The 25890-nt window shown below is 33.2% G+C and overlaps 1 protein-coding gene and 1 non-coding gene across 2 annotated transcripts; one reads left to right on the forward strand and one right to left on the reverse strand.

The window, feature by feature from the left end:
* Positions 1-12617: 12617 nt before the first annotated feature.
* On the reverse strand, positions 12618-13961 carry LOC106363023. The gene has a single exon (XM_013802833.2). The coding sequence runs from the start codon at positions 13959-13961 to the stop codon at positions 12618-12620; it is 1344 nt and encodes a 447-aa protein (XP_013658287.2).
* Positions 13962-15417: 1456 nt separating this feature from the next.
* On the forward strand, positions 15418-15520 carry LOC125578673. Its single transcript, XR_007316756.1, has one exon. It is a non-coding gene; the product is annotated as a U6 spliceosomal RNA (small nuclear RNA).
* Positions 15521-25890: the final 10370 nt, after the last annotated feature.

Raw genomic sequence — 25890 nt, forward strand, 5'->3', positions numbered from 1 at the left:
TGGTGGATGTAGACGGAGGTAGAGTCCGGGTCTTTGTCAATGCAGATGAACCTCTAAAGTTTAAACGCGGAGCAGTATATGCATACGGAGACGTTATTAACGTCACCCTGACTTACGAAGATCTTCATAGATACTGTTTCACTTGCAAGCGCATATCACACGAAGAAGGAACGTGTCCGGAGCAAACTGAGATACAAAGGGAGAAGAACAGGCTAGCAAGGATCGAGCAAAAGGAACTGGAGGAAAAAGCGACGAGAGAACCCTTCTCCCTTGCATCTCGTTATGGCACATAACGTACACGGGTCAGTGATCGTAAATCTCCACCAACCTCAAGATATGAAGATGACGATGTAAGGGCGCCAAGAAGATCAAACAGTGGAGAAGAACCATACTTCAGAAACGATTCATACCAAAGGTCTGATCTGAGAGAAGGGAGCACATAAGCAAGAATGTATGGAATAGACTTGATAAACCCCATGATTCACATTATCCCCGAGATCGGAAGAGATATCACCCCTATCAAAAACAAAGGACGCTGGTGTATAAGGCTAGAGAAGATAGATGATCGCGAAAGAAGCGGAACGAACTCAATGCCTCCACACCCAAGCTCAAATCATCGCCACAACAGAGAATGGGCTCCTGATTCGCAGAGCGGAAGCCGCTTCAGTTCTCAGAGATGATCCTCGCCAGACTCTCAACGCACGGTATCAGCTAACTATGAGACACTGAGAGACAGGAAGATATGATCGGGAGCAGGGTCGGCATATGCATCAACGCACTCATACGGAATGGAGACCAATTAAAGATAAACCGGAAGGTGAAAGCAGGAAGGATACCACAACATTAGTACCTAAGACTTTTGAAATGGAAGAAGAACGAAAGAGGAAACTATAAGGGAAAGCGATAGCTACTGATACGTCTCTGGAAAAATCAAGACCTCTGTTAAGTAAGGTAAGCTGGTGATTCGAGAACAAGGAAAGGAGAACAATGGAGATCAGACACTTAGGAAGTCCCCAGTGCTTCCCGATACCTCTTCTAATAGGAAAACCCCCTAAGGCGCTATTATGGTATAGAATTATGTATTATTGACAATGAGGTAAGAGTACATATATAGTTACAGAGATATACAAATATGGAAAGGGGAATATATGTAGCGTGATGAGAGGTGATGACTTATTCTGTTTCTATATCTAATATGCCCCCTCAAGATGGACTACGATCAGCTAGGCCAATCTTGAAATTCAGAGTTTGGAACCGAGAGCGAGGGAGAGGTTTGGTAAGTGCATCGGCTAACTGATCAGCTGAGGAGACATGTGAGACGCGAACCTGCCCTGTCTGAACTTGATGTCGAACAAAATGATAATCCAAAGCAATATGCTTCATCCTAGAGTGAAAGACAGGATTGGCTGCTAGATATGTTGCTCCGATATTGTCACAGTAGATTGCTGGAGTCTGTTCCGACTTGAGACCGAGCTCGAACATAAGAGAGAGAATCCAACATAATTCAGCTGTTGTAGAAGCTAGAGACCGGTACTCTGCTTCTGTAGATGACCGTGCCACGCCAGACTGTTTCTTCGAGGACCAGGCAATAGGATGACGTCCGAAGTACACAATGTAAGCACCAGTTGATGTGTAATCATCCTTGTTACCTGCCCAATCAGCATCCGTATACGCATGGAGAGATGGAGTGTTCGTGGCGGAGTAGAAAATGCCTTTGGTTTGAGTCCCACCAAGATATCGAAGTAATCTTTTGACTGCTTGCCAATGTTCTTCAGTGGGCTGATGCATGAACTGAGATAATTTGTTGACTGCGAAAGAGATGTCGGGTCTAGTGAGTGAAAGATATTGCAAGCTCCCTACTGCAGTGCGATATTGAGTCGGGTCAGCCATGAGTGCGCCACTGTTGAGGGTGAGAGCGGTGGAAGAACACATCGGAGTTGCGATAGATTTCGTACCAGACATCTTTGTTTTCTCCAAAAGATCTGCAATGTAACGAGACTGTGTTAGAAAAAGACCTTTTGAGGTTCTAATAGCTTCCATTCCAAGAAAATATGAAATGTTGCCCAAATCTTTTAAAGAAAAACGAGTAGAGATTTGATGAATGAAACGCTGCAGGTAGTCATTGTTGTTTCCAGTGAGAATGATGTCATCTACGTAGACAAGCATGTAGAGAATAATCCCATTGGTGTTGTAGATAAACAAGCTTGCATCAGCCCAGGAATTTTTGAAACCACATTGAAGGAGAAACGACTTCAACTCGTTGTACCATGCCCGAGGAGCCTGTTTTAAACCATAAACTGCCTTGCGTAGCTTACAAACTCCATGAGGATTGTCTTTGTCAATGAAACCAGGAGGCTGCTTCATGTAGACTTCATCATCAAGTGTACCTTGAAGAAAGGCATGGTTAACATCAAACTGTCTTATGGGCCATTGTTTGGATACAGAAGTACTGAGAACCAATCTGATCGTGGCTGGTTTCACTACAGGACTAAATGTTTCATTGTAGTCAACACCAGGACGCTGATTGAATCCTTTAGCAACCAGACGAGCCTTGAACCTATCAATTGAACCGTCAGCATGCCTCTTGATCGTAAAGACCCATTTGCATCCTACAACGTTGAAGTGACCTGACGAGTTGACAACATCCCATGTGTGATTCTTGAGCTGAGCATCAATCTCTTCATACATTGCTCGACGCCACCGTGGATCTTTCAGAGCCTCGATAACCGAAGTCGGGATGGTCTCGGTTAATGGTGTGATCGTGGTATGAAGATTCAGCTTCTGAACCGGTTTTCGAGACCTTGTAGAGACTCTTGTTGGAACAGAGGTGTTTGTAACCTCCTGAGTCTGAGTGGTTACAGCTTCTGGGACTGATATCTCAGGTGGCTGAGAAGTTGTCACCGGGACAGACGTGGGAGGAGCTGGTGTAGCTGCGGTCTGAGGAGGTACTGGCGGTATAGGAGTCGATGCAGGCACTGGTTGAGCAGAAGGAGGAGAGATCGGTGATGACAAAGATACTGGAGAAACCTGAGGATTATCTGCAGGAGAGGACTCTGTTACATCATGAGCATTAGAAACAGAGGTGAGACCATTAGGCAAAGCAAAAGGAAACACATATTCATGAAAAGTTACATGTCGTGATGTGTAAATCCTAGTAGTTTCTCTATCAAGACAGAAATAAGCACTTTGAGTTGTAGAATATCCTAAGAAAGTACAAGGAGTTGATCTATTATCTAGTTTGTTTGATGCATAAGGACGCAACCAAGGAAAGCATAAGCAACCAAATACTCTAAGCTTTGAATAATTTGGTATTGTAGCAAACAAATATTCAAATGGTGACTTCATGGACAAGTTAGCTGTAGGCATTCGGTTAATTAAGTAAACAGCAGTAGCCATAGCATAAGTCCAATATGACTTAGGCATTGAGGCTTGTGACAAGAGGGTTAAGCCAGTCTCAACTATGTGTCGATGACGACGCTCGGCTATACCATTGTGCTCAGGTGTATGGGGTGGAGTAGTAAAGTGAGAAATGCCATTAGTTGATAAAAAATTTGCTAGAGCAATATATTCACCACCATTATCAGTATAGAGAGTTTTAAGCTTGGATTGAAATCTATTTTCAACCAATGCTTTAAACTTCGTAAATGTTTCAAACACTTGAGATTTCTGTTTTAATGGATAAAACCAAGTATATCTAGTGAAGTGATCAACAAAAATCACATAGTATTTGAAACCATCAACTGAAACTAAAGGAGATGTCCACACATCAGAAAAGACTATATCAAGAACCTGAGAAGAAGTAAGAGATGTAGGACCAAAAGGAAGCTTATGCATTTTATTAATCAAGCAAGCACTGCAAGGTTTAGCAAGCAAAACATTGGAAGACAATGGTAAATGAAACTTGGAAATCATAGTTTTAAGAATAGGTAAAGCTGGATGTCCCAAACGGGAATGCCAATCAGAAAAAGAAGTCTTAATAGCCGAAGCAAAAGCAAGAGAAGGTGGTTTGGAAGAGCTAACTCGTGGCCACTCATAGGTGCCATCCTTAGGCTTGCCTTCCAGACGAAGTGCTCCCGTAATCAAATCCCTTACCTGGAAAAATGTAGGTGTAAATGTAACAGAAGCATTGTTAGTGGAACATAATTGAAAAACCGAAATAAGATTCTTGTCAAGTGAGGGAACATAGAGAACATTATTAAGAAAGAAAGGTTGTTTGTAAGAAGGTAAAGAAAAGGAACCAGTGTGTGATATCTGTAGTCCTGAGCCGTCGCCAAGGATTACATCATCACCTCCATTGTATGGTGCATGAAGCGACAAATTTGAAAGATCAGAGGTCATGTGGTGTGAGGCTCCAGAGTCCAGAAGCCAGGTAGCTGGATCGCCTGTCACCATAGCTGCGTTTGCTGTAGGATGCCATGGCTGTTGAGATATAGGTGGACGCCAGCTTTGGTTCTGGTTGTGGTGTTGTTGCGGACTGGACCATTGCTGAGCAGAGGAGCCTCGAATGATGCGGTATTCTGGACAATTTTTAGCACTATGGCCTTGAACTCCGCAAGCCTGACAACGTCCCATATACTGTTTGGAGGGACGGTTATTGTTTTGATAGTAACCCGTGTTGTTGTTGCGGTTCTGTGAGGGCCTCCAGTTGTTCTGTCCGTTCTGTTTTGGACGGTAACCAGTAGCATTAGCAGTGACAGGGGCTGGAGAAGCTGGAGTAGGTTCATTGCAGAGAACCATGGCTTCTCGATTGAGAAGTTTCTCATGCAGCTCAGTGAAAGAAACCGTTGTGTCTCTCCCGTTGATTGCATCAACTACAGGTTTGTATTCTTCCGGTAATCCCGCAAGGATTTGCTCAGTAAGATCTTCTGGATCCATAGGTTTACCAAGGAGAGCCAAGTCATCAGCCTTTGATTTGATAAGCCTGAGATACTCACTGATCGTTTTGGTTCCCTTGACACAAGTGCGAAGTTGATATTTCAGCTGCTGGATATGGCCACGGGATGGAGTACCGAACGTCATTGTGAGTAGATCCCAAACTTCACACGTCGTAGTAGCACTGGTAACGACCGATTGAATAGGTAGAGAGATTGCACCAATTAAGGCACTGTAGAGAAGACGATCTTGACGGCGCCAAGGTGGAAAGGCTGGATTCTCAACAGTTTGACCATCAACAACAATCGTGGCTTCAGGAACTGTGATGGAGTTGTCAATGAATCCATGAAGTTCCTGTCCTTCTAGAAGAGCTTTGATCTGTCTACTCCACATGATAAAGTTGTTGTTGGCAAGCTTGGTTATGTTCGCCATGTTAACGGACAAGAGAGTGGTGGCTGGATCTCTGGCATTGAAAACCGTGGTGACTTCAACTGAAGAGGACGGTCGTGTATTTTCACTTGACATGATCGATTAGATCAAAAGAAAAAGTAGAAAGAGGGTAACGAGAAAGTATGAAGAAGAGATACGGCGGGGAGAAGAAGAAGAATAGAAAAGAGAGACAATATTAGGTCATTGAGATCTTAGCTCTGATACCATATTATGGTATGGAATTATGTATTATTGACAATGAGGTAAGAGTACATATATAGTTACAGAGATATACAAATATGGAAAGGGGAATATATGTAGCGTGATGAGAGGTGATGACTTATTCTGTTTCTATATCTAATAGGCGCATGAAACTTCTGCAACAGAAAACCTTAAGGATGTTACCGGTAAAGCAGTAGCAGGAGACGTTTTAGCAGAAGTTTCTGCAGCCGAGGATGAAGAAATTATAGACGATGAAGCTTTTGAAAGGATGGTGCATTACCGAGACAGTGACATGAGAGATGAATGCAACCTTAACAGCACCAGTCTCAAACACTGAAGTTAGTGATGCCGTCTTCGCGATTGATCCCGACAAGGCCCCTGGACCCGACAAGATGATGAGTCTCCTTTATCACCGGTTCTGGAACTTAATTGCAAAGGACGTTACGAGTATGGTGCGATATTTCTTCGAAACGGGGGAGCTTGACGACAGAATAAATCAGACGAACATTTGCCTCATCCCCAAGACAGCAAGACCTGTATCTATGTCTGAATTCCGACCTATTAGCTTCTCCAACGTCAGCTATAAGATCATATCCAAGGTACTCTCAAGCAGGCTAAAGAAGATAATGCCCAACTTAATATCAGAAACACAATCGGATTTGTGGCTCGGCGTCTGATAACGGATAACATCTTGATTGCTCAGGAAATATTTCATGCTCTTAGGACAAACCAAAGCTGCCAATCAAAGTATGTAGCAATCAAGATCGATATGAGCAAAGCATATGATCGGGTGGAGTGGGATTTCCTTAGAGTGACGATGGAAAAAATGGGCTTCGAGCAGAAGTGGATTCACCTGATCATGAGCTGTGTTTCCTCCGTCTCCTACCGAGTTTTGACTAACGGAGACGCTAAAGGCATATTCCTTCCCGGGAATTCCGACAGGGCAATCCACTATCGCCTTTCTTATTTATTCTCTGCACTGAAGTTTTAATCTCACAGATTCAAGAAGCAGAGCGTATGAAAAAGATCACGGGTCTGAAGATCGCTCGATCTTGCCTGGTGGTGTCGCATTTACTTTTTTGCTGACGACAACCTCTTCTTTTGTAGAGCAGAGGAAGTCAATGCCAAGAGTTAATGAGAATTATAGACGTGTATGGTTATGCCTCAGGACAACAACTGAATAAAGAAAAGTCTTCGGTTATGTTCGGTCCTAAAGTCATCACGTCCACAAAACAAAACCTCAAAAGGGTAACTGGTATCACTAAAGAAGGAGGAATGGGTATGTATCTTGGCTAATCGGAGAAAATCTACGGATCCAAAAGACAAGTCTTCTCTTACATCCAAGACCGACTAAATACAAGAGTCAATACTTGGGAAGCCAAGCATCTATCAAAAGGTAGCAAGGAGGTGCAAATCAAGTCAGTAGCACATGCAGTTCCAACTCACACGATGTCATGCTACCTCTTACTGCAGGAGATCCATAAAAATTGACCGGAGCCGTCTCGAGATTCTGGTGGAGTGCAAAGGCTAATAACAGAGAGCTACATTGGGAAACTTGGGATAAAATCTGTGTCCCGCAGGAGAAAGGAGGGTTAGGATTTAGAGACTCTCATGATTTCAATCTGGCATTGCTTGCCAAGCCGGTTTGGAGACTACTGATATACCCTGACTCACTATTAGCTAGAGTCCTGAAAGTCGATACTATAGGCACTCAAACCCTCTACGTGTGGGTAAAGCTAATAACCCCTCTTATGGATGGAGAAGTATTTGGACAGCCCGTACAGTCATGAATGAGAATGTCGTACGTACCATTGGAACAGGGCTGAAACGAAGGTGTGAGACGATGCTTGGATCCTGAAGAGGTAGCAAGACCAACAATTCCGCGGAGAGAAATTAATGACCGAGACCTTCATGTACATCACCTAATTAATTTTGACACCAAGTGCTGGAATGAACCCCTGATTAGAGAGTTGGTGGCAGAAGAAGATGTGAGTAAAATTCTGCAAGTTAAACCGAGCAAAATAGGAAGGAGAGATGGATATATCTGGAAGCACTCGAAGTCAGGCTCGTACTCTGTACGTACGGGATACGAACTGGTAAATACAAAAAGGAAAGCAACGATGGAGCAAGAAGTGGTAAAACCAAGTGTTACTGCCCTCAAAAAGGAGGTCTGGAAACTTAAAACATCAAGAAAAATAAAACACTTCCTTTGGCAAGCGATATCAGGTTTTATTATGGTGGCAAGCCGTCTCTGTGATCGTCACTGCACGACTGATAGAAGCTGTCTCCAGTGCGGCGCTGAAGAGGAGACAATCAATCATATTTTGTTTGAGTGCCCTCCTGCTTTGCAATGTTGGGCTTTATCAGATATTCCGACATCTCCGGGCGTCTTCCCCGTGTAATGCTCTATTTACAAATTTTGATCATCTCCTATTTAAGAGATACCGGAGGTAGTCCCGTGGTTAGTATGGTACATATGGAAGAGCCGTAATAATTTCTTATTTAATGGTGTTGATGCTCCTCCTCCGGACACTCTACAATTAGCGATGGCAGAGACTAGATCCTGGTAAGTAGCTCATATCATCCCAATGCTGGAAGAAGAACGACCAGAAGAGCAAGAAAACTCGGATCCCGCCGTAAACACTCATGTAAGAACTGGGAACCAGTGTCAAGTGGACACATCATGGGTCTACGAAGGGCGCGGGACGGGTCTGGGGTTTGTGTCCTGGGAAGGTGGAAACAGAAGTATCATGGGCCTGAAAAACTGCAGGCAAACAGCTTCCCCTCTACACGCCGAAGCGGAAGGTCTGCTACGGGCCATGAAAAGGACTCTAGAAGAAGGCTACCATACGATGCACTTTGAGACATACTGTGTTCAACTTTGGAAGCTGATTTAAGATCAGGAAGAATGGCCGTCTATGGTACAACAGATGGAAGAGATAAAAGCGATAACTTTTCTGTATCTCATATACCTCGTGGTAGTAACTCCCGTGCAGATTGCCTCGCAAAGGCAGCGCAGCGCGTGCACGTTCTGATTTCTTTGATTATGTTTGTGTGGAGACTCATGTTTGGCTGGTTCATGTAGCTAGCCTATTAAAGTAATTTGAGTAATAAAAATTTATGAAGCAAAAAAAAAACAGTTATGGTAATTTAGTCGTCTATTTGAGACCTATTTAAGATATTTTCGTGACTAATAAGCGTAGTTGCAACACAGTAGTATTATTATGACTTATTTAGAACTATGTACGCAATTTCAAACCCGTGGTTACAATTAGTCACAAATCTATATATTATAATAGTTGAGTTTTTGTTCACTCCTCAACATGCCACATCAGCGTTTTGTGGGTCCCACTTTTAAAAAGTGTGAAAAACTATCAAATTCATGGTTCGAACCCGGGTTATTGAGATATAAACACTAGCATTGATACCACTAAGCTAAATAATACTTTGTACATTGATGGTCGAACCTAATATATATTTATGAATGTCGGAAGTCATTGCTTCTTCGGCTTCCTCTGAGGGTCGGGTCTACAAGTGTATTATGAGTTTTATTTTTAAATGAGATTCATCACGTTATATGAAAAAAACTCAAGTTTGCAACAATTATAGATTTTCCATATTGTAAATTGTTGTCGTATAACATGAGTTTGAGTTCTTTTTATCATTGTCTCAAACTAGCATGAGTTACAAAGTTGTGCCGTGTGTCGGTTCGTAATCTATTTTTTTACTGGTGAACTCTTCTTGTCTCCATCTTAAATCGCTTGATCATAAACGTTCCTGATTTGTAGCCTCTATGTAAACCCTATATATATGATCCTCATCTTTGATGAACCCAATCTTCATCTCCACAAAACTCATTGATTCCTCGTAGCTTTAACCATCTCCTAGAAAATGTTTCTCTCTGCCTCTCCAGTTTCTCAAACCGGCGTCTCGGCGTCCGTCATTCAACCTTCGACTCTCTCCGTCTTGGTCGTAGTAGTCAGAGCATAGTCTCTCGCTTCCTCCGCTTCTGGGATTCCCTTAACTTTAAGAAAGACAGGAAGTTTGTGGGAATCACAGTTCTCTTCCTTGATGAAAAGGTAGGTTAATCTTTGATCTATCACACTTATTTAACATAATTGTTTTAATTGATTTCCTCATTTTTTGTTGAATAATATTATTTGCAGATTCCGTGATTCATGGGTTTACTCTCGTCGGACGTTCTAATCATTACATGCCATCTTTGAAAGCAGATTCCATTGTGAAAATCGATCGTTTTGAGGTTGCTATGTGCTCAAGCATGCACAAGATAACTGATCATCCATTCCCCATTCGTTTCATCTCACTAACCATTATTGATGAAGTCATCACATGTGCTCCTGAGATCAATCTCCACTCAAGATTAGACTGTTTGAAATCTCCAAGTGATTGCGAACACAAACCTAGAACTCTCATGTATATTATCATATTGCATCTGGGTTTATATTATGTTTTGATGTCATAAATAATATTTAAACTCACAGATGTGGTTGAGAAAATCCATTATGTCCAGGGCTTTGACCTCACCAAAGAAACAACTTGAGTCGTTATATGTTTCCTCATTGATTCGTAAGAAACAATCAACACATAATTCCCTTTATATTACTGTCTATATTGTGCTAACATCAATAATCAGAAATATTTCATACCCAAGATTTGTGATTGTCTATTTATCTCTCGTACATATCAATCTAATTTTACACAAATCTTTATTTTACAGCTTAAAAAAAAACTACAATAACCCAAACAATCAAAACACCAAAAACTAGAATCCCAAAAAGACGAATCATTAATGATCACCTCTCTTTTTGTCTATCTTACAAATAAACTTCAAAACAAATATACCAAACCAATCTACTCAACTGAAACTCAACGACACATACATCGAGCCAGCTAAAAAAATATAAACTACAGGGCCAGCTATTTAATAATTTACAAACTTACTTTTGCAGATGCTTACGAAGAAGACGAAAACGACAACTAAGATCAGTGAAATTACCTAAACAAAAAAAGCAGAGTAAGTTACAAACTCTGATAAATACAACTAACAATGATTTTGTTTACATATTACCCATCAAATAAAAGAGAAACAAACACATCTACACCAGCAGATACAAGAAGTAATCCCAACATATACAAAGGCGGCAACAACATCTCCACCTGCTCAATCCTCTTGTCTTATGAAAATAGCTTACATGCTCAATGTCAACATGCCAGTGCTATTGTTTTCTTATGAGAAATACATATATTTGCTTTAAGGCCCAAATACTAATTGTCACTCATCTACTCTATTAAAAGGGAAGCAGTCTTGAAAAATCTACTTATACAAGGTTGTTTGGACTATTTCCTAAGAGTTAATAATTTTATGGTCCTACTAAAATTTCTCCTAACAATATATTTTCATAAATATCTCTGATTTTCTTTAGATTATATAAGTGTGCCACTCATATATTTATGATAACTACTATATTACCTTCTATAAATCTCACCCCTTGATTATAAATTTTTCCATTTAGTTATTGATATCCCATTTACGATTTACTAACCAACATTTTTTTGATGCAATAATATATAAACTCGTGGATCCATAGACTAATCTATTATGTATGTGACCATATATATATATATATATATATTATAATGTTTATTTTAATTCTTAAATTCATATCTATATAAAACGAATGGTATGATACATATCACCATTAAATAAAACATGCTATTTGAATTAAAATAGTCTGGTAAGTAATACATGTATTTAAAAAAATGAGTTAATGAAGTATGATAATAATTATCACAAAATCATATTTTACTATAGAACCGATCAAACTTAGTAGTATATTATATTATTTTCAGTTCATAAAAAAAACGATATTAACATATAAGTACTGAACAAATTTGAAAAATGCATATGAAGTTAGTTAAAAATTTCCTCGGGCCAACTTATTTAATTGAGTTTTTACTGTAATTCAGATACAACCACTTAAACTATATTATGGAAAATTAAATAATACAAATAATTTAGAAAATATTGCTCCATATTCTCTCTTTTTCTTATAAAACAATAAGTTGACTTGATTTTTACTTATGAAGCACAATTACTAAAATCCAAAATAATGATTAGTATTTTTTTTTGTGGGCAACAAATAATGTTTAGTATAAAAGATGCTCAAATACAAGTCCACTTTTGTAATTCAATTTAAATAACAAAATAAATTTACAAATATAATTAGGTCCAGAATTAATATTTATATTATTTGAGTTTCAAGCTTGCAGGTTTCCGCGGGTTATTTAATCATATATTATATAATAAACACATTGAGATTGGTATAAACTCTTCATTAGGTTTGGAATACCTAAGTTAAACAAGATTTTTCTCTTTTGAAAAAGTATTAACCCCGTGCTTCAAAGCTTGATTCAAAAGTTTGAATTGAGTTTTGAAAAAATATCATCCAATTTATATAGGATTTTATCGGGTCAACCAATATTGGATAGCGGATTAATGATAGTTTTTACGTTTTTACCGACTTATCAGATTTTTATATATAAGGTTTTAACAAAATTCAGACCAGATTTATATGAATCACCTGATTTACTTCTGAGACTGTAGGTTTGGCTCGAGTATGAAAACACTGCTAAAACTATTAAAAATTCTACAATATATATACTATTAGATTAGCCCAAAATCTGCCAAGTAAATTTTTTGTCTCATCAACTCAACAAATATAACTCTTACAAAATACACACAAAATGCAACAATGACGTTGTAACATAAGAATACTCATATAAAATCTCAAATAAACTATTTGATAAATTATATAATTTTAAACTAAAATTCTTTTATTTTTTCAATATAATAACACTTTATAGCTTAATAATATACTTCAAAACATCAAAATCAAAATAATAATTCATATCAAACAATATTCTTAATCGGAAAAAAAATCCGCGCTTTTGAAGCGCGGGTCAAAATCTAGTTTTATAGTTATTTCTACAAGTCTTCATGTATTTGTTTTAAAGGTCCGGTAAAAGCAACAAATTTTTTTTTTTACGGCAAACGGCTATTCTATTACTCAAACTTAAGGTGGCCTGGGGAGCCAGACCGGAATAGAACAACCAATAAAACATAACGATCTATGAAAAGAGCGTGCATTCTTAGCTAGCGAATCCACAATCTCATTTTGCATCCTTGGGAAGTAGCTGATCTTGAAGTCCGAAAAACACAACCGAAGAGTTTGAATGATTTCCAGCTCTGTTGAGAAGTTGGGCCAATCTTGTGGCTGTTCTAGCATCGCAATCAGGTCCTTGCAGTGCGTCCCAAACCTCTGGTAGGACAAATGTTGTATCATGCTCTCCATTGCCCACTGTAGCGCTTCCAGTTCCGAGTGTAGCGCTGTCTCCCTCCTCTGCAAGTTCCTTGTTTCCATGTGTTGTATCTTCCCCATTGTATCCTTCCAAACCCATCCCAGTCCACTGAATTGAGCTGTAGAGGTCCATGAATCATCCACCATACAAAAATCACCCAAGCTTAAGGCTTGTGTTCCTTCAGTAGTCTGTACCTGTGGCGGAACCGGTTCAGTGTCTCTTGTGTTGTACCAAGCTTGGCACTCACTCTCTGCATACCTGACTAGTTCTAGTGGATCTCTATCTATGCCTCTAAACAACTTGTCATTTCTAGCTTTCCATATGTACCAGATTATCCAAGGATAAGGATCTCTATCTTCTTCTGGCTCTAGAATACCATTCTTTCTCCAAAAGAGATAGTCCATATTAGCGTAAATACTTGGTACTGGGAAGATATCAGGGCTCGATGGCGTTGATGATAACTCCCATGCTTGTAAGGCCGGTGGACACTCAAAGATAGCATGAGTAAAAGTCTCTTCTGGAGCTCCACATCTTGGACAATAATTGTCACATCGCATGTTGCGGCGTACCAGATTCCTTGTTACCGCTACCTGTCCTGAGATTAATTGCCATATAAGATGGCAAATCTTTTGTGGCGCTTTTACCTTCCAAACAAAGGCTTGGAGTTTGGTAATGCTGGGTTGTAGAACTTCTGCATCCTCCTCATCCCTCATCAAGTTTGTGGCAACCCAATACCCCGATTTAACAGTATACTGCCCATTCTTTGTATAGCTCCAGCAAAATATATCACGTCGATGGGTAGGACTTATAGCCAAACTCAGGATCAGCAGAATATCTTCTTGAGCTGTATATTGTTCCAGTAAACGAACATCCCATTCCTTTGTAGCTGGATTGATAAGACTGCTTACAGTCATCTTTGGGTTCACAGCTGGAGCCCGGGCCCGAGCCGATCTAGCTGGCGACGAAGGGATCCAAAGGTCCTCCCACACATTAGTTTCATACCCTGAATGTACCTTACTTCTGATGCCCAAAAGTAATAGCTTCCTCGCTGCAGTCATACTTGTCCGACTTTTATGCCTGACCCTATTGCAACCAACAAATGAAAATTATGTGACTAACAAGATAAGCTAACTTTTAATTTACCTTTCTTGTCATTCTCAGGTTGTGAGACCGTGTCTCCTTGAGGAAGAGTAGTAGCACGACTAACCATAGAAACTCTTGTCATATTCTGAGAAGATCCACGAATAGAATAAAGATCCCATCGGAAAAAAACAGCTCGGAAGCCGACCCGCACCGCCCTGGCTTCCCCAGTTATTCTTTTGAAAGTTCAACACACATCTGTTGCAGTCACTAGATAAAATGTCAGGAGTGCATTGCATCATCATGTAAACATCTGTAAATTCTGTGAACTCTTCTCTTATGGCGCTGCAGAACTGAGCACAACTGATGAGTTTTCAGGAGCTGAAGTAGCAGACTGCATTGTTAGGTTAACCAGAGCTTCCCATTCTCGTCGAAAAAGCAAAAGGCTCTTTGGTTCCTCTATGTTTAAAGGATTATCTGACAAAGTAGGCGGGAAAAGCTCGAGTTTAGCAGAGACAGAATGATTAGCATACCGTACAAGGCCAGAAGCATTGTCATTGTCATTGTCATTGTTCGCACAACCTTGCTTCTTGTAGCCTTGTCCAAAAAGGGCAAGACCGTAAACTTTGTTGGAGCCTTCTCCGGTTGAAGTGTTGTAGAAGCCGTCGTTAGCGGTGACTTTACTTGCAAGAGAAGAGAAAAGAGAGTTTAGGTTTTCGCTGTAAGTGCTGATAACGGCGAATAAGCTGCCTTCACAACCTGCTTCAACGTCTATAAAAGTTAGAAGGAGAAGAAGGCAAGAGACGAGAATAACATTAGGGAATTTTCTCATTCTGGTTGTAAATTTTCTTCTTTAATTTTTTATTGTCATTGCCAAGAAATACGATATATTTATGCGAAATTGCCAAAAATATGACATGTACCATTTTTTTTTGTTTACACTAACTATTTTTACCTTCATTTTTAAAGAGGAAAAAAGACATTTATCTAAACTTAAAGATTTAAAGTTAAGGGATAAGGTAGAGTTTTTAGAATGTGAAATTTAAGATTCTAATAAATATATAAATAAATAATTAAAAAATATAATAAAGTTTTAAATAATAGTTTCAAAAATAATTTTTGATTTCAAAAATTTTTTTTTTGAAAAATACTAAACCTTATAACCTCAACCTCATCCCCTTTATACTAAACCTTAAAAATCATCACTAAACTTTAGATCTAAATGTTAAAATATTTTTGATTTAGTGTATATATATTTGAAAAATGAAAACCAACTTAGAGTATTTTAAACAATTTTTCATATATATATATATATATATATATATCAAATAGTTGATCTCTGATCCAAAATCGTTTTGAAACATAAATCGTAAGCTGGATTTGGAGTTAGTTAATGAGAACACATAGGATTTGATAGTGTAAGGTTAGTTTGTTGTCTTTTCGAAGAGATATGATAAAATTAGAACGATACTGAAAAGATTAGCATGATCCCATGCACAAAAATAACATGCATAATTAAGAAATGGTCAAATTCGATTTGGTCGCAATAAAATATTAAGAAAGTTCAAAAATGTAAGCTAGTTAATTATAGTATTTTTCTCACCAAAAAGATATATTGTACTTTTTTCCTTGAGCAAAATGCGATATTCAAGATTTACATTTTTTTCCATAGTGGATATATTATTTTTGATTGTCATTAAAAATAAAATAAAATCTTTGATTGCCATTTTTTGTCTGTCTTTTTACATATACTACTAGGTGACCGGCCCGCACCCTGTGCGGACATAAGAACATGATCGGTCCGCACCCTGTGTTCTCTCTCGGTCCGTACCTCACGACAGGGAACACAGTAACGTCAGTATGAAGAGGCAGATATTGTGTGTATGTATAATTGCAACGTCACAAAATATTTTGTGTGTTTACGAAGATACTTTCATTCAAAAAATAGAATAAATAGTGTATAGTTTTAGAAGTAACATATTTTATATTATCATTAATTAGAATTGTATTGTATATGTTTCGTAATTCTTTATTTTAGGTGAATAATATTATTTTTCCATAAATAATAAACAAACATTTATGTAGACATATGAAAAGAAAATATAATAAAAATCAAAATATTATCCATAAATAATATAAATTATGAAGTACATTTTTCGATAAAGAAAGCAAATTCAATTAGAAACTTTCAAAAAATTAAATAAATTTTGTAAGCAATTTGACGGGTTAACATTATTTGATAGATTTATAAATTTCTAAATTTTATTGAACATGAAATAATATTAAATTGACATACTGTCATCGGTCTCCTAACTCATCACAACCCATATAGCAAATACAAAAAGTAAATAATTGCAACAGTTTATTCATTTTAAAATTTGTATTTGAAAAAAAAAGTAGATTAAAATTATGTACCGTGACTACGAAATATTCTGAAAACTAGTTTGTAGACAACATTCAATATTTTTGTCTGCGGCTTCCCTTCTTTACCAGTTATTAGGATTTTTAATCCAGATCTCGACTTAACTCTTGAAAGTGAAACTTTGCCTTGAATTTTGTAAGCATTTTATAAATTATTTTAAAATTATGATAAATTTATTCTTTAAACAACGATAAATAATTTAAAAATAATATTAATAAACATTTTTGGATTTTGTAATACTTAAAATAGTTATTATATAATTATATTCGAACATAATTCATCAAGTAGAGTATAAAACTATTATAATTATCTTATATAAAATTTCGTTCATTGTATTTTATAGTTTATAAATATTAAAAGTAATAAATAAAACATTATTAATCTTTCTATAATACTTCCAAGGTAAAGTGGGTGGTAGAGTCGATGAAAGTGGGTGGCAGAGTCAATTCATCAAGTAGCATATAATACTTCCAAGGCAAAGTGGGTGGCAGAGTCGATGAAAGATGAGGAGCCTTTGCGTCTAAACATATTTTTCTTAGCACACAAGCAGCATCGTCGTAATACCTTAATAGTATGAGAGGAGAGATTTGTGAATAATACTTTAAAGAATGAAAAGAGAATGTTTGTATTTTAAGACCTTGGGTGTCTCATATATATATACAGTCGATTTATTTCTCATACTAATGACGCATAATATTTTGAACAATAAATAATGAAATCGTTTTAAGAAATATATTAAATGTGTATTGTCAAAAAATGATTTGCATATGATATGATTTTAACTTGTGCAAGTAATCCATATTAGAAAGGTAAATTATTAAAAACAAACAACCTAATTAGAAACATTAAAATATTTTGTAAGCAATGTAATAAATATGATATCAACATGCGCAAGTTTACCGTTTGAATAATAAGGAATTTTTTTAATATTTGTCTTAATTCTAAATATTGCCCAAGGGTAAACTAAATCGATAATATTTAATGATTTCAACTTTCGCAGGTAATCCATATTGTGAATAAGTGATTTGCATATTTAATGATTTCAACTTGCGCAAGTAATCTATACTAGAAAGGTAAGTTATTAAAAACAAATTTTGTCAATAAGTTATTTGCATATTTAATGATTCAACTTGCGCAAGTAATCCATATTAGAAAGGTGGGCACTTTACCCGATATCCGAAGTGGCACTCGAACCCGATCCGAAAATGCATGTCAAGTTTTTTATTTAAAAAATTAACAAAAAATTACATCCAATTTTTTTAAAAAAAATAACTAAATTAATGCCATTTTAGTTTTAAATTTTTATGTCTAAATCTATTAACCATTCAATCTATTAAAAATAAAAAATTAGTTAACTGAAAGTTATATTTTTAAATATAAGAAACTTGAGAAATGAAAATTTTAATTTATTTTTTTTCAAAATCTAAATATCCGAACCCGATCTGAAATAACCGAACGGGTTCTACACCTCAATACCGAAATACTCAAAAATCCAAAATACCCGATCCGAACCCGAACGCCCACCCCTACTAATTAGAAACATTATAATATTTTCTAAGCAAATGTAATTAATATGATATCAACATGCGCAAGTTTACTGTTTGAATAATAAGAAAAGTTTTTAGTATTGTCTTAGTTCTAAATCTTGCCCAATGCTAAACTAAATCAATAATTATTATCCCCTAGCTATATATGAGCTTAACGAAATCGACAATAGTTTTGGGCTTGTCTACATAAGCGATTGATTAAAATAAATGAAATAGTTATTAGGATTTTTAATCCAGATCTCGACTTAACTCTTGAAAGTGCAACTTTGCCTTGCATTTTGTAAGCATTTTATAAATTATTTTAAAATTATGATAAATTTATTCTTTAAACAACGATAAATAATTTTAAAATAATATTAATAAACATTTTTGGATTTTGTAATATTTAAAATAGTTATTATATAATTATATTCGAACACAGTTCATCAAGTAGAGGATAAAACTATTATAATTATCTTATATAAAATTTCGTTCATTTTATTTTATAGGTTATAAATATTAAAAGTAATAAATAAAACATTATTAGTCTTTCAATAATTTCGAGAATAGTTTCCATAAATTGTTATTTGTAATATTCGTTAGATTATATGGCAAGTGATGTTAAACGTCAATAAGTTAAACAATTCTTCCATGTTTGGAAAACATATATATATATAACAATGATAAATTAAATGGTAGAGTATGTAAATACATGTTTTCTACCAGCGTGAGTTAGAACACCGCCGTATTTAAGAATCATAAGAGCCTCTACAGGTCTTTATTCTTCGTCTTCACCATCCCACTTCAGCGGCTTCAGTTGAACCTTCCTGTATATCCCTGAGAAATTTCCTCTCTACGCCATTCCAAAAGGTTCTTTGCTGTGAGAAAATGACCTCATGAATTAAATAAAAAATGCATAATGCTAGCTTACTTATAAGATAGTATTACTAAATGATACTATGTAATACGTTCCCGGACAATATTCAACAAAGAGAGAGAAAGTACTAAAGAACCTCTTCAAGAACTGATTTAACTTGGCGAAGCTTCTCAGCATGTTCAATCAAGGTTTTCTGGATCACTATCACTCTCACGACCTGGTCTACATATAAAAAAAGGAAGACCATATTGTCGTTACCAGTATTCAACACATGGAAAAGATAGACCAGACATGCTTTTTGGGGACAAGACACAAAGAGTTGAGTTCAGGGTTCTAAAGATGAGGAGCCTTTGCGTCTAAACACATTTTTCTTAGCAACAAGCAGCATTGTCGTAATACCTTAATAGTATGAGAGGAGAGATTTGTGAATAATACTTTAAAGAATGAAAAGAGAATGTTTGTATTTTAAGACCTTGGGTGTCTCCTATATATATACAGTCGATTTATTCTCATATTAATGATTTTAATATTTTGCACAATAAATAATAAAATAGTTTAAAGAAATATATTAAATGTGTATTGTCAAAAAATGATTTGCATATGATATGATTTTAACTTGCGCAAGTAATCCATATTAGAAATGTAAGTTATTAAAAACAAACAACCTAATTAGAAACATTAAAATATTTTGTAAGCAATATAATAAATATGATATCAACATGCGCAAGTTTACCGTTTGAATAATAAGAAAAGTTTTTAATATTTGTCTTAATTCTAAATTTTGCCCAAGGGTAAACTAAATCGATAAAATTTAATGATTTTAACTTGCGCAAGTAATCCATATTGTGAATAAATGATTTGCATATTTAATGATTTCAACTTGCGCAAGTAATCTATATTAGAAAAGTAAGTTATTAAAAAAAATTTGTCAATAAGTTATTTGCATATTTAATGATTTCAACTTGCGCAAGTAATCCATATTAGAAAGGTAAGTTATTAAAAACAAACAACCTAATTAGTAGGGGTGTGCACTTTACCCGATATCCAAAGTGGCACCCGAACCCGATCCGAAAAATCCGAACTGAAATCCGAACCGAAGTAGCAAAATACCCGAACGGATATTGAATAAGAGGAGATTGGATACCCGAACCCGAACGGATAATACCCGAACCCGAATGGATATCCGAAGATAACCGAACATATGTATAATTAACCTTATATTTTTAGTTTACATCTCTCATTTTATATAAAATATTTATATTGATACTACACTTACTTTAAGTTCATATGATATACATACAATTACGAAAAAAATGATTTGCTACTCACTTAAAATGCATGTCAAGTTTTTTATTTAAAAAATTAACAAAAAGTTACATCCAAAATTTAAAAAAAATAACTAAATTAATGTCTTTTTAGTTTTAAAATGTTATGTCCAAATCTATTAACTATTCAATCTATTAAAAATAAAAAAATAGTTAACTGAAAGTTATATTTTTAAATATAAGAAACTTGAGAAATGAAAATTTTAATTTTTTTTTTCAAAATCTAAATATCCAAACCAGATCCGAAATAACCGAATCCGAACCCGGTCCGAAGTATAGAAATACCCGAACGGGTTCTATACCTTTATACTGAAATACCTGAAAATCTGAAATACCCGATCCGAACCCGAACCGGTACCCAAGGCTAAACTAAATTGATAATTATTATCCCCTAGCTATATATGGGCTTAACGAAATCGACAATAGTTTTGGGCTTGTCTACATAAGCGATTGATTAAAATAAATGAAAAAGAAAAATTCAAAAAAATCAGCCAATAGAATTATAACGTTTTTCCTGAGAAGCTCTATATGAGTGCCACCTCAGCAAAAATCACTAAAGTGACTTCTCTTTTAATGTATAAGAGGATTCTCTAGTGACATATCCATTACTTCGGAAATAATTAAATATTACTATTTATTATTCTGAGATCGTGATTAAGAAACTAGATCCATTTTTATTTATTTATGGGCTTGTTTGTGGGATAATAAAAAAAAAAATTTGTTTTGTAGAAAGAAGAGACGAGAGTAGAGAGGGTGTGAATTTTATTAGACAACAAGATATGAGCCCGTTGCGTTGCAACGGATTTTTGTTTGATGTTTTATTTTAATAAAAATTAAAACATAAAATGATAAATCATTTTATTATAGTATTATGATTGTTTTTGCATATGTTGTTTGAGATTTATTTTATAATTAAAAAGTTTTCACATATAAGTTCAAATTAATATTTTATTTTATAATCATGGTGTATAGATGAGTTGTTATAAATTTTATACTAAAGATTAGAGAAAATACTATAAATAAACATTTAAACTATACACAATCTGAAAATAAAAAATGAAAAGTAAAAGGAAACGAAAATTAAATAAACCAATCGAATCAATCACAACATTATACTTGTTCTCATGTACTAATTTAATATTTTATTATATAAGTCTATAAATATTTATTTTGCTAGGATTTTTTAAAAAAGGAAAACATTCTATTTTATAAATCTCCTTTTCATTTACAATTAAAAAAAACACTCTTTTACAATTTTGTTTAAGATTTTAGAAAATATAAATTATTGTCATATAACCTATTACAAATATCTTCTCTTTAGAATTTCACAAAAAAATATATTGCTATCAAATAATTATTTTTTGTTATTAATAAATATTTTTTAAATAGATAATTTTTACAATTCATACCAATACTAATTATACACTTCTTTTGTTAATTAAATAATTTTAAGTATCATGTTCATCATCAAACACTCTCTTAAAAATAATATCAAATAAAGTTTTACAGTTCTTTTTTGGTTAGGACTTAAAAATATTATACAAATTTCTTTTGTTTTAGATTTTGTTTTATAAAAAAAAGAAAACAACTACCAAATATTCTTTTACAGTTTTGTAGGATTTTAGAAAAGGAAATTAATATTACATAATTTTTCACTATTTTATTTTGTCTAGGATTTAAAAAATATAATTTCTATCAAATAACTATTTCCAATTAATATTAACTATTTTTAAAAGTTGCAATTTTCAAAAAAAAAGTTTTCAATACCATTAATATTTTTACAATTTTTCTTCTAAATTGAATAATTGTTACTATCATGTGTATCATTAAATTTCTGAAGTAAAAATTATTATTAAATAGAATTTTACAATTCTCTCTAGTCACGATTTAAAAAAAAATTCTTAATTGATTAAGATTATAAAATAATTTTCTTTTAGAAATTTTTTTATTTAAGATTTTAAGAAAAGAGTAAGTTATTTTCACATAATAGAAGATTTATTGACACATTCACAATCTAACTTTTTAACTGATACGTATCACAATTATATCATGTAAAATATTTAAAGTTAAATTGGTTTATATTTTTTAACACAAAATTATTAAAAATTAAAGTTAGTTAATTATAAGAAAAATAAGATAACTTTTATGTTTTTATTTTATTTAGATTTTAAAAAGGAAATTAATTATTTTATTTCTTATAGATTTTTATACAACGATTTTATTTTTAATAGAAAATTTTTGTTTAATTATTTATATATTTTGTCTTATACATTACAAAGACATATTTATCATATGCATGTATACTCGTATACGACAATAACATCAAAATTAAAAGTTATGCTAGTATCGTACGATGTAATAAAGATAATAGAAAAGTGAGTTGTATCAAGAAATTAAACGAAAATACTCATGTAATACTTTTCATGTAAATACTATTGTGTTTTGTAAAAGTAATATGTGCAAGCTTAAACCTAAATATAGATGTGAAATATTTGTAGCTATTATTTGTCATAACTTTTTAACATACAATTATCTATTAAAAAGGAAAGTTATTTACTTATAAGAAAATAATAAGAGTACTTTTACAATTTTCTTTTAATAATACTTTTGAAAAAGTAATATTAATTATTTTAAAGTTAGTTTTTCTTCATGTTAATAATTTATTGTAGGATTTTACAACTCGTTTTTGTTTGATATTTTTTTTAAGTTAATGTTTATCTTTTATAATTATCTATCTTTAGTATATTTTAAAACAAACAGTACAATGAAAAATAATAATAGTAATAATAATAATAAGAATAAGAATCTTTAATAATTTTTAAGAAAAATAATTTTTATTATTTTATTTTATATATTTTTGATTGTGATATAGTTTAACATATACATTTTTAAATATATAACTACCATGTGTCACAATCTTGTTAATTAGCAATTTTGAAGAACCAAGCTCAATATAATCTTTTATAATTATATTTTCATTAAAATTTTATTAAATAAAAATTAAATTAAGTAAATTGTTTTCAAATATATTTTTTAGGATTTTGAAAAAGAAAAATTTCTGAAACAATGACTACTAAATATTTTTAAAAATCGTTTTTACTATTAAATAATTTTTAAAAGTAGTTTTTTTTCAAAATCGTTTTTATTATTTTGTGATATATATTTTTAGTATTTTATATATTTAAACACATGTCACAATATTATAAGGAAAGTTGTTATCAAATAGTCTTTTGCAATTATCTTTTGATTAGGATTGTAAAAAAGAAAAATTACTATTAAATAATATTTTAATTTCTTTTTAATATAATTTGTTTTTGTTAATATCATAATATTTTTTTAAGTATGAGATAGATTAACACATGTCACATTCTTAAAATATATAATTGCCATGTGTCGCGATCATGTTAATTAAAATTTTTGAAGAACCAAACTCATAGAAAAGGAAAATTCTATTAAATAAATGGTTTTCAATTTTTTTTTACGATTTTGTAAAAATAAATTTCTAAAATAATTTCTACTAAATATTAAAAAAACATTTACTATTAAATAATTTTTAAAAGTAGTTTTTATCAAATTCGTTTTTATTATCTTATTATATATATGTTTAATCATTATATATTTAAACGCATACAACAATATTATAAGGAAAATTATTATCAAATAGTTTTTTGCAATTATATTTTGATTAGGATTTTAAAAATGGGAAAATTACTATTAAATAATATTTTAATTACTTTTAATAAAATTTGTTTTTGTTAATATCTTAGTATATATATTTTTAATTATGAGATATATTAACACATGTCACAATCATAAAATATATAATTATCATGTGTCGTGATCGTGTTAATTAGCAACTTTGAAAAACTAATCTTTATATAATAAGATAATGATTAATGATTAATGATTAAGGGCAAATTCCTCTTTATCTTTTTTTTTTTGATCAAATTCCCCTTTATCTCAGTATATATTTTTTGCTTAGACCATCTAACATCTTTTTGTTGCTATTATATACATTTAGTTATTTACCTTTCCTTTTTTGGTAGCCTCATAGACTTTCTGTTTGAGACTCTTTTAATCAGATTTGCTACCTCTAGGCTCTAGTAGTCTTTTTTGATTTGAGTACTCATTATCAATTTATCATGTGTGATGCTCGAAGACCGGAGACTAAAGACGCAAATATAGTGATTTTCCACGTTGAAGTTTCGAGCAGACAAAAATTTCCACGAGTCGTCGTTTACGTCATGATATGGGAAAGTCCATATCTTTGTCGTTATGTCACCGTAAAAGTCGGGGTTTCTAAAAGTTTTTTGGGAAAACTGTTTTTTTAGAGCAAAAAAATGTTAACTATGTCCATTTAGACTAATCTATATTTTGTGTCATATTTTTCTATAACATCCTTTAATATTTTTGAAAATAAATTTAATAAATAGTTTTACAAACAAAAAAATTGAAAAAATAGTAACTTTTGATAAAATACCTATATGAACTTAGTGATATTTTTTCCAATTATAAAAAAGTTAAAATTATAAATTTCATATTATGTTCTAAATAAAGTAGAAATAACATTCTACGAAGTAGAAAACTAAATCTACTTTTTTCATTGAATCTACGAAGTTTAGAATATGTGATCTACGTAAATAGAAGTATTCTAAAAATATTTAGAATACACATTCCGCGCTTAACCTATCGTTCTAAAATCTTTAGAAATCAAAATCTACACATTAATATAAATCTAAAACACGTAGAAACTGACTTCTACAGATTTACTATAAATCTAAAACATGTAGAAATCAAAATCTAAACATTACTATAATTCTAAAAAACTGTAGAAACCGATTTCTACATATTAGTTGTATTCTACGGATAAGAAATCAGTTCCTAAAAATATGGAAACAAAATATTTGAGAATATTCACTTTTATATTTTGAAAAAAAAAATCGATTTTTTTTAAAAAATAAAAAAACAAAAAAGGAACAAAAAAACAAAAAAAAGGAACAAAAAAAAAATAAAAAATTACAATTTTAAGGGCATTACTGCCATTTTGAAAAATATTAGTCCAATGGGACATAAAGTAGTATAGATTAGTATAAAGGGACATAGTTACTATTTTTTTGCTCTAAAAAAACAATTTTCCCAAGTTTTTTTTACTGATGAAAACGATATATGAGAAAAGGAAAGTTTTTTTTTTTTTTAAAGGAAAGCCTTAGCTAAAAGAAGATTGTTCTTTGTTAAATGTTAAAGACCTCTTTTTGGGAAAAATCTTTTTTTATTTAAATCAAAACTAAAATATTGTTCAGACGCAAAATCTACTAAATATGAAAATGGAAATATAATCTTTTCGTGATTATCACATCAGCGTTTAAAAATGACGCATGTCTTGTGTAAAATAACAGTTCAACTTTTTTATAGTTTTTTTTTTTAATTGATAACCCTTATGGATTGATCCAGACAGTATTGGAAGGAATACATTTAATGGTAAAGAGTGAAATAGTCCAAAATCATATTATACTGTCTGACTCAAATTTAGAGTATATTTTGACTAATACCACAAAATAGATACGATCCATCATCTTAACCATCTTAATCGAAATCTAAATCAAACTAATAAAATAATGACAATTTAGTTTCCAAGAGAAATCAGATCCAAAACCAATATGTATACATACCAAACCTCCCCCAAAAATTATCAGTAAGCAACTAGTTAATTTTTCTATAGTTTCTCATCTTTCATGTTTGCATTCCTCGCACCAGCTA

This window comes from Brassica napus, chromosome A9 (genome assembly GCF_020379485.1).
Source record: "Brassica napus cultivar Da-Ae chromosome A9, Da-Ae, whole genome shotgun sequence".
Classification (NCBI taxonomy): Eukaryota; Viridiplantae; Streptophyta; class Magnoliopsida; order Brassicales; family Brassicaceae; genus Brassica; species Brassica napus.

What these genes read in the sequence shown, in the direction of transcription:
- LOC106363023 (XM_013802833.2), bottom strand. Translation starts at nt 13,961, where the DNA reads ATGACTGCAGCGAGGAAGCTATTACTTTTGGGCATCAGAAGTAAGGTA.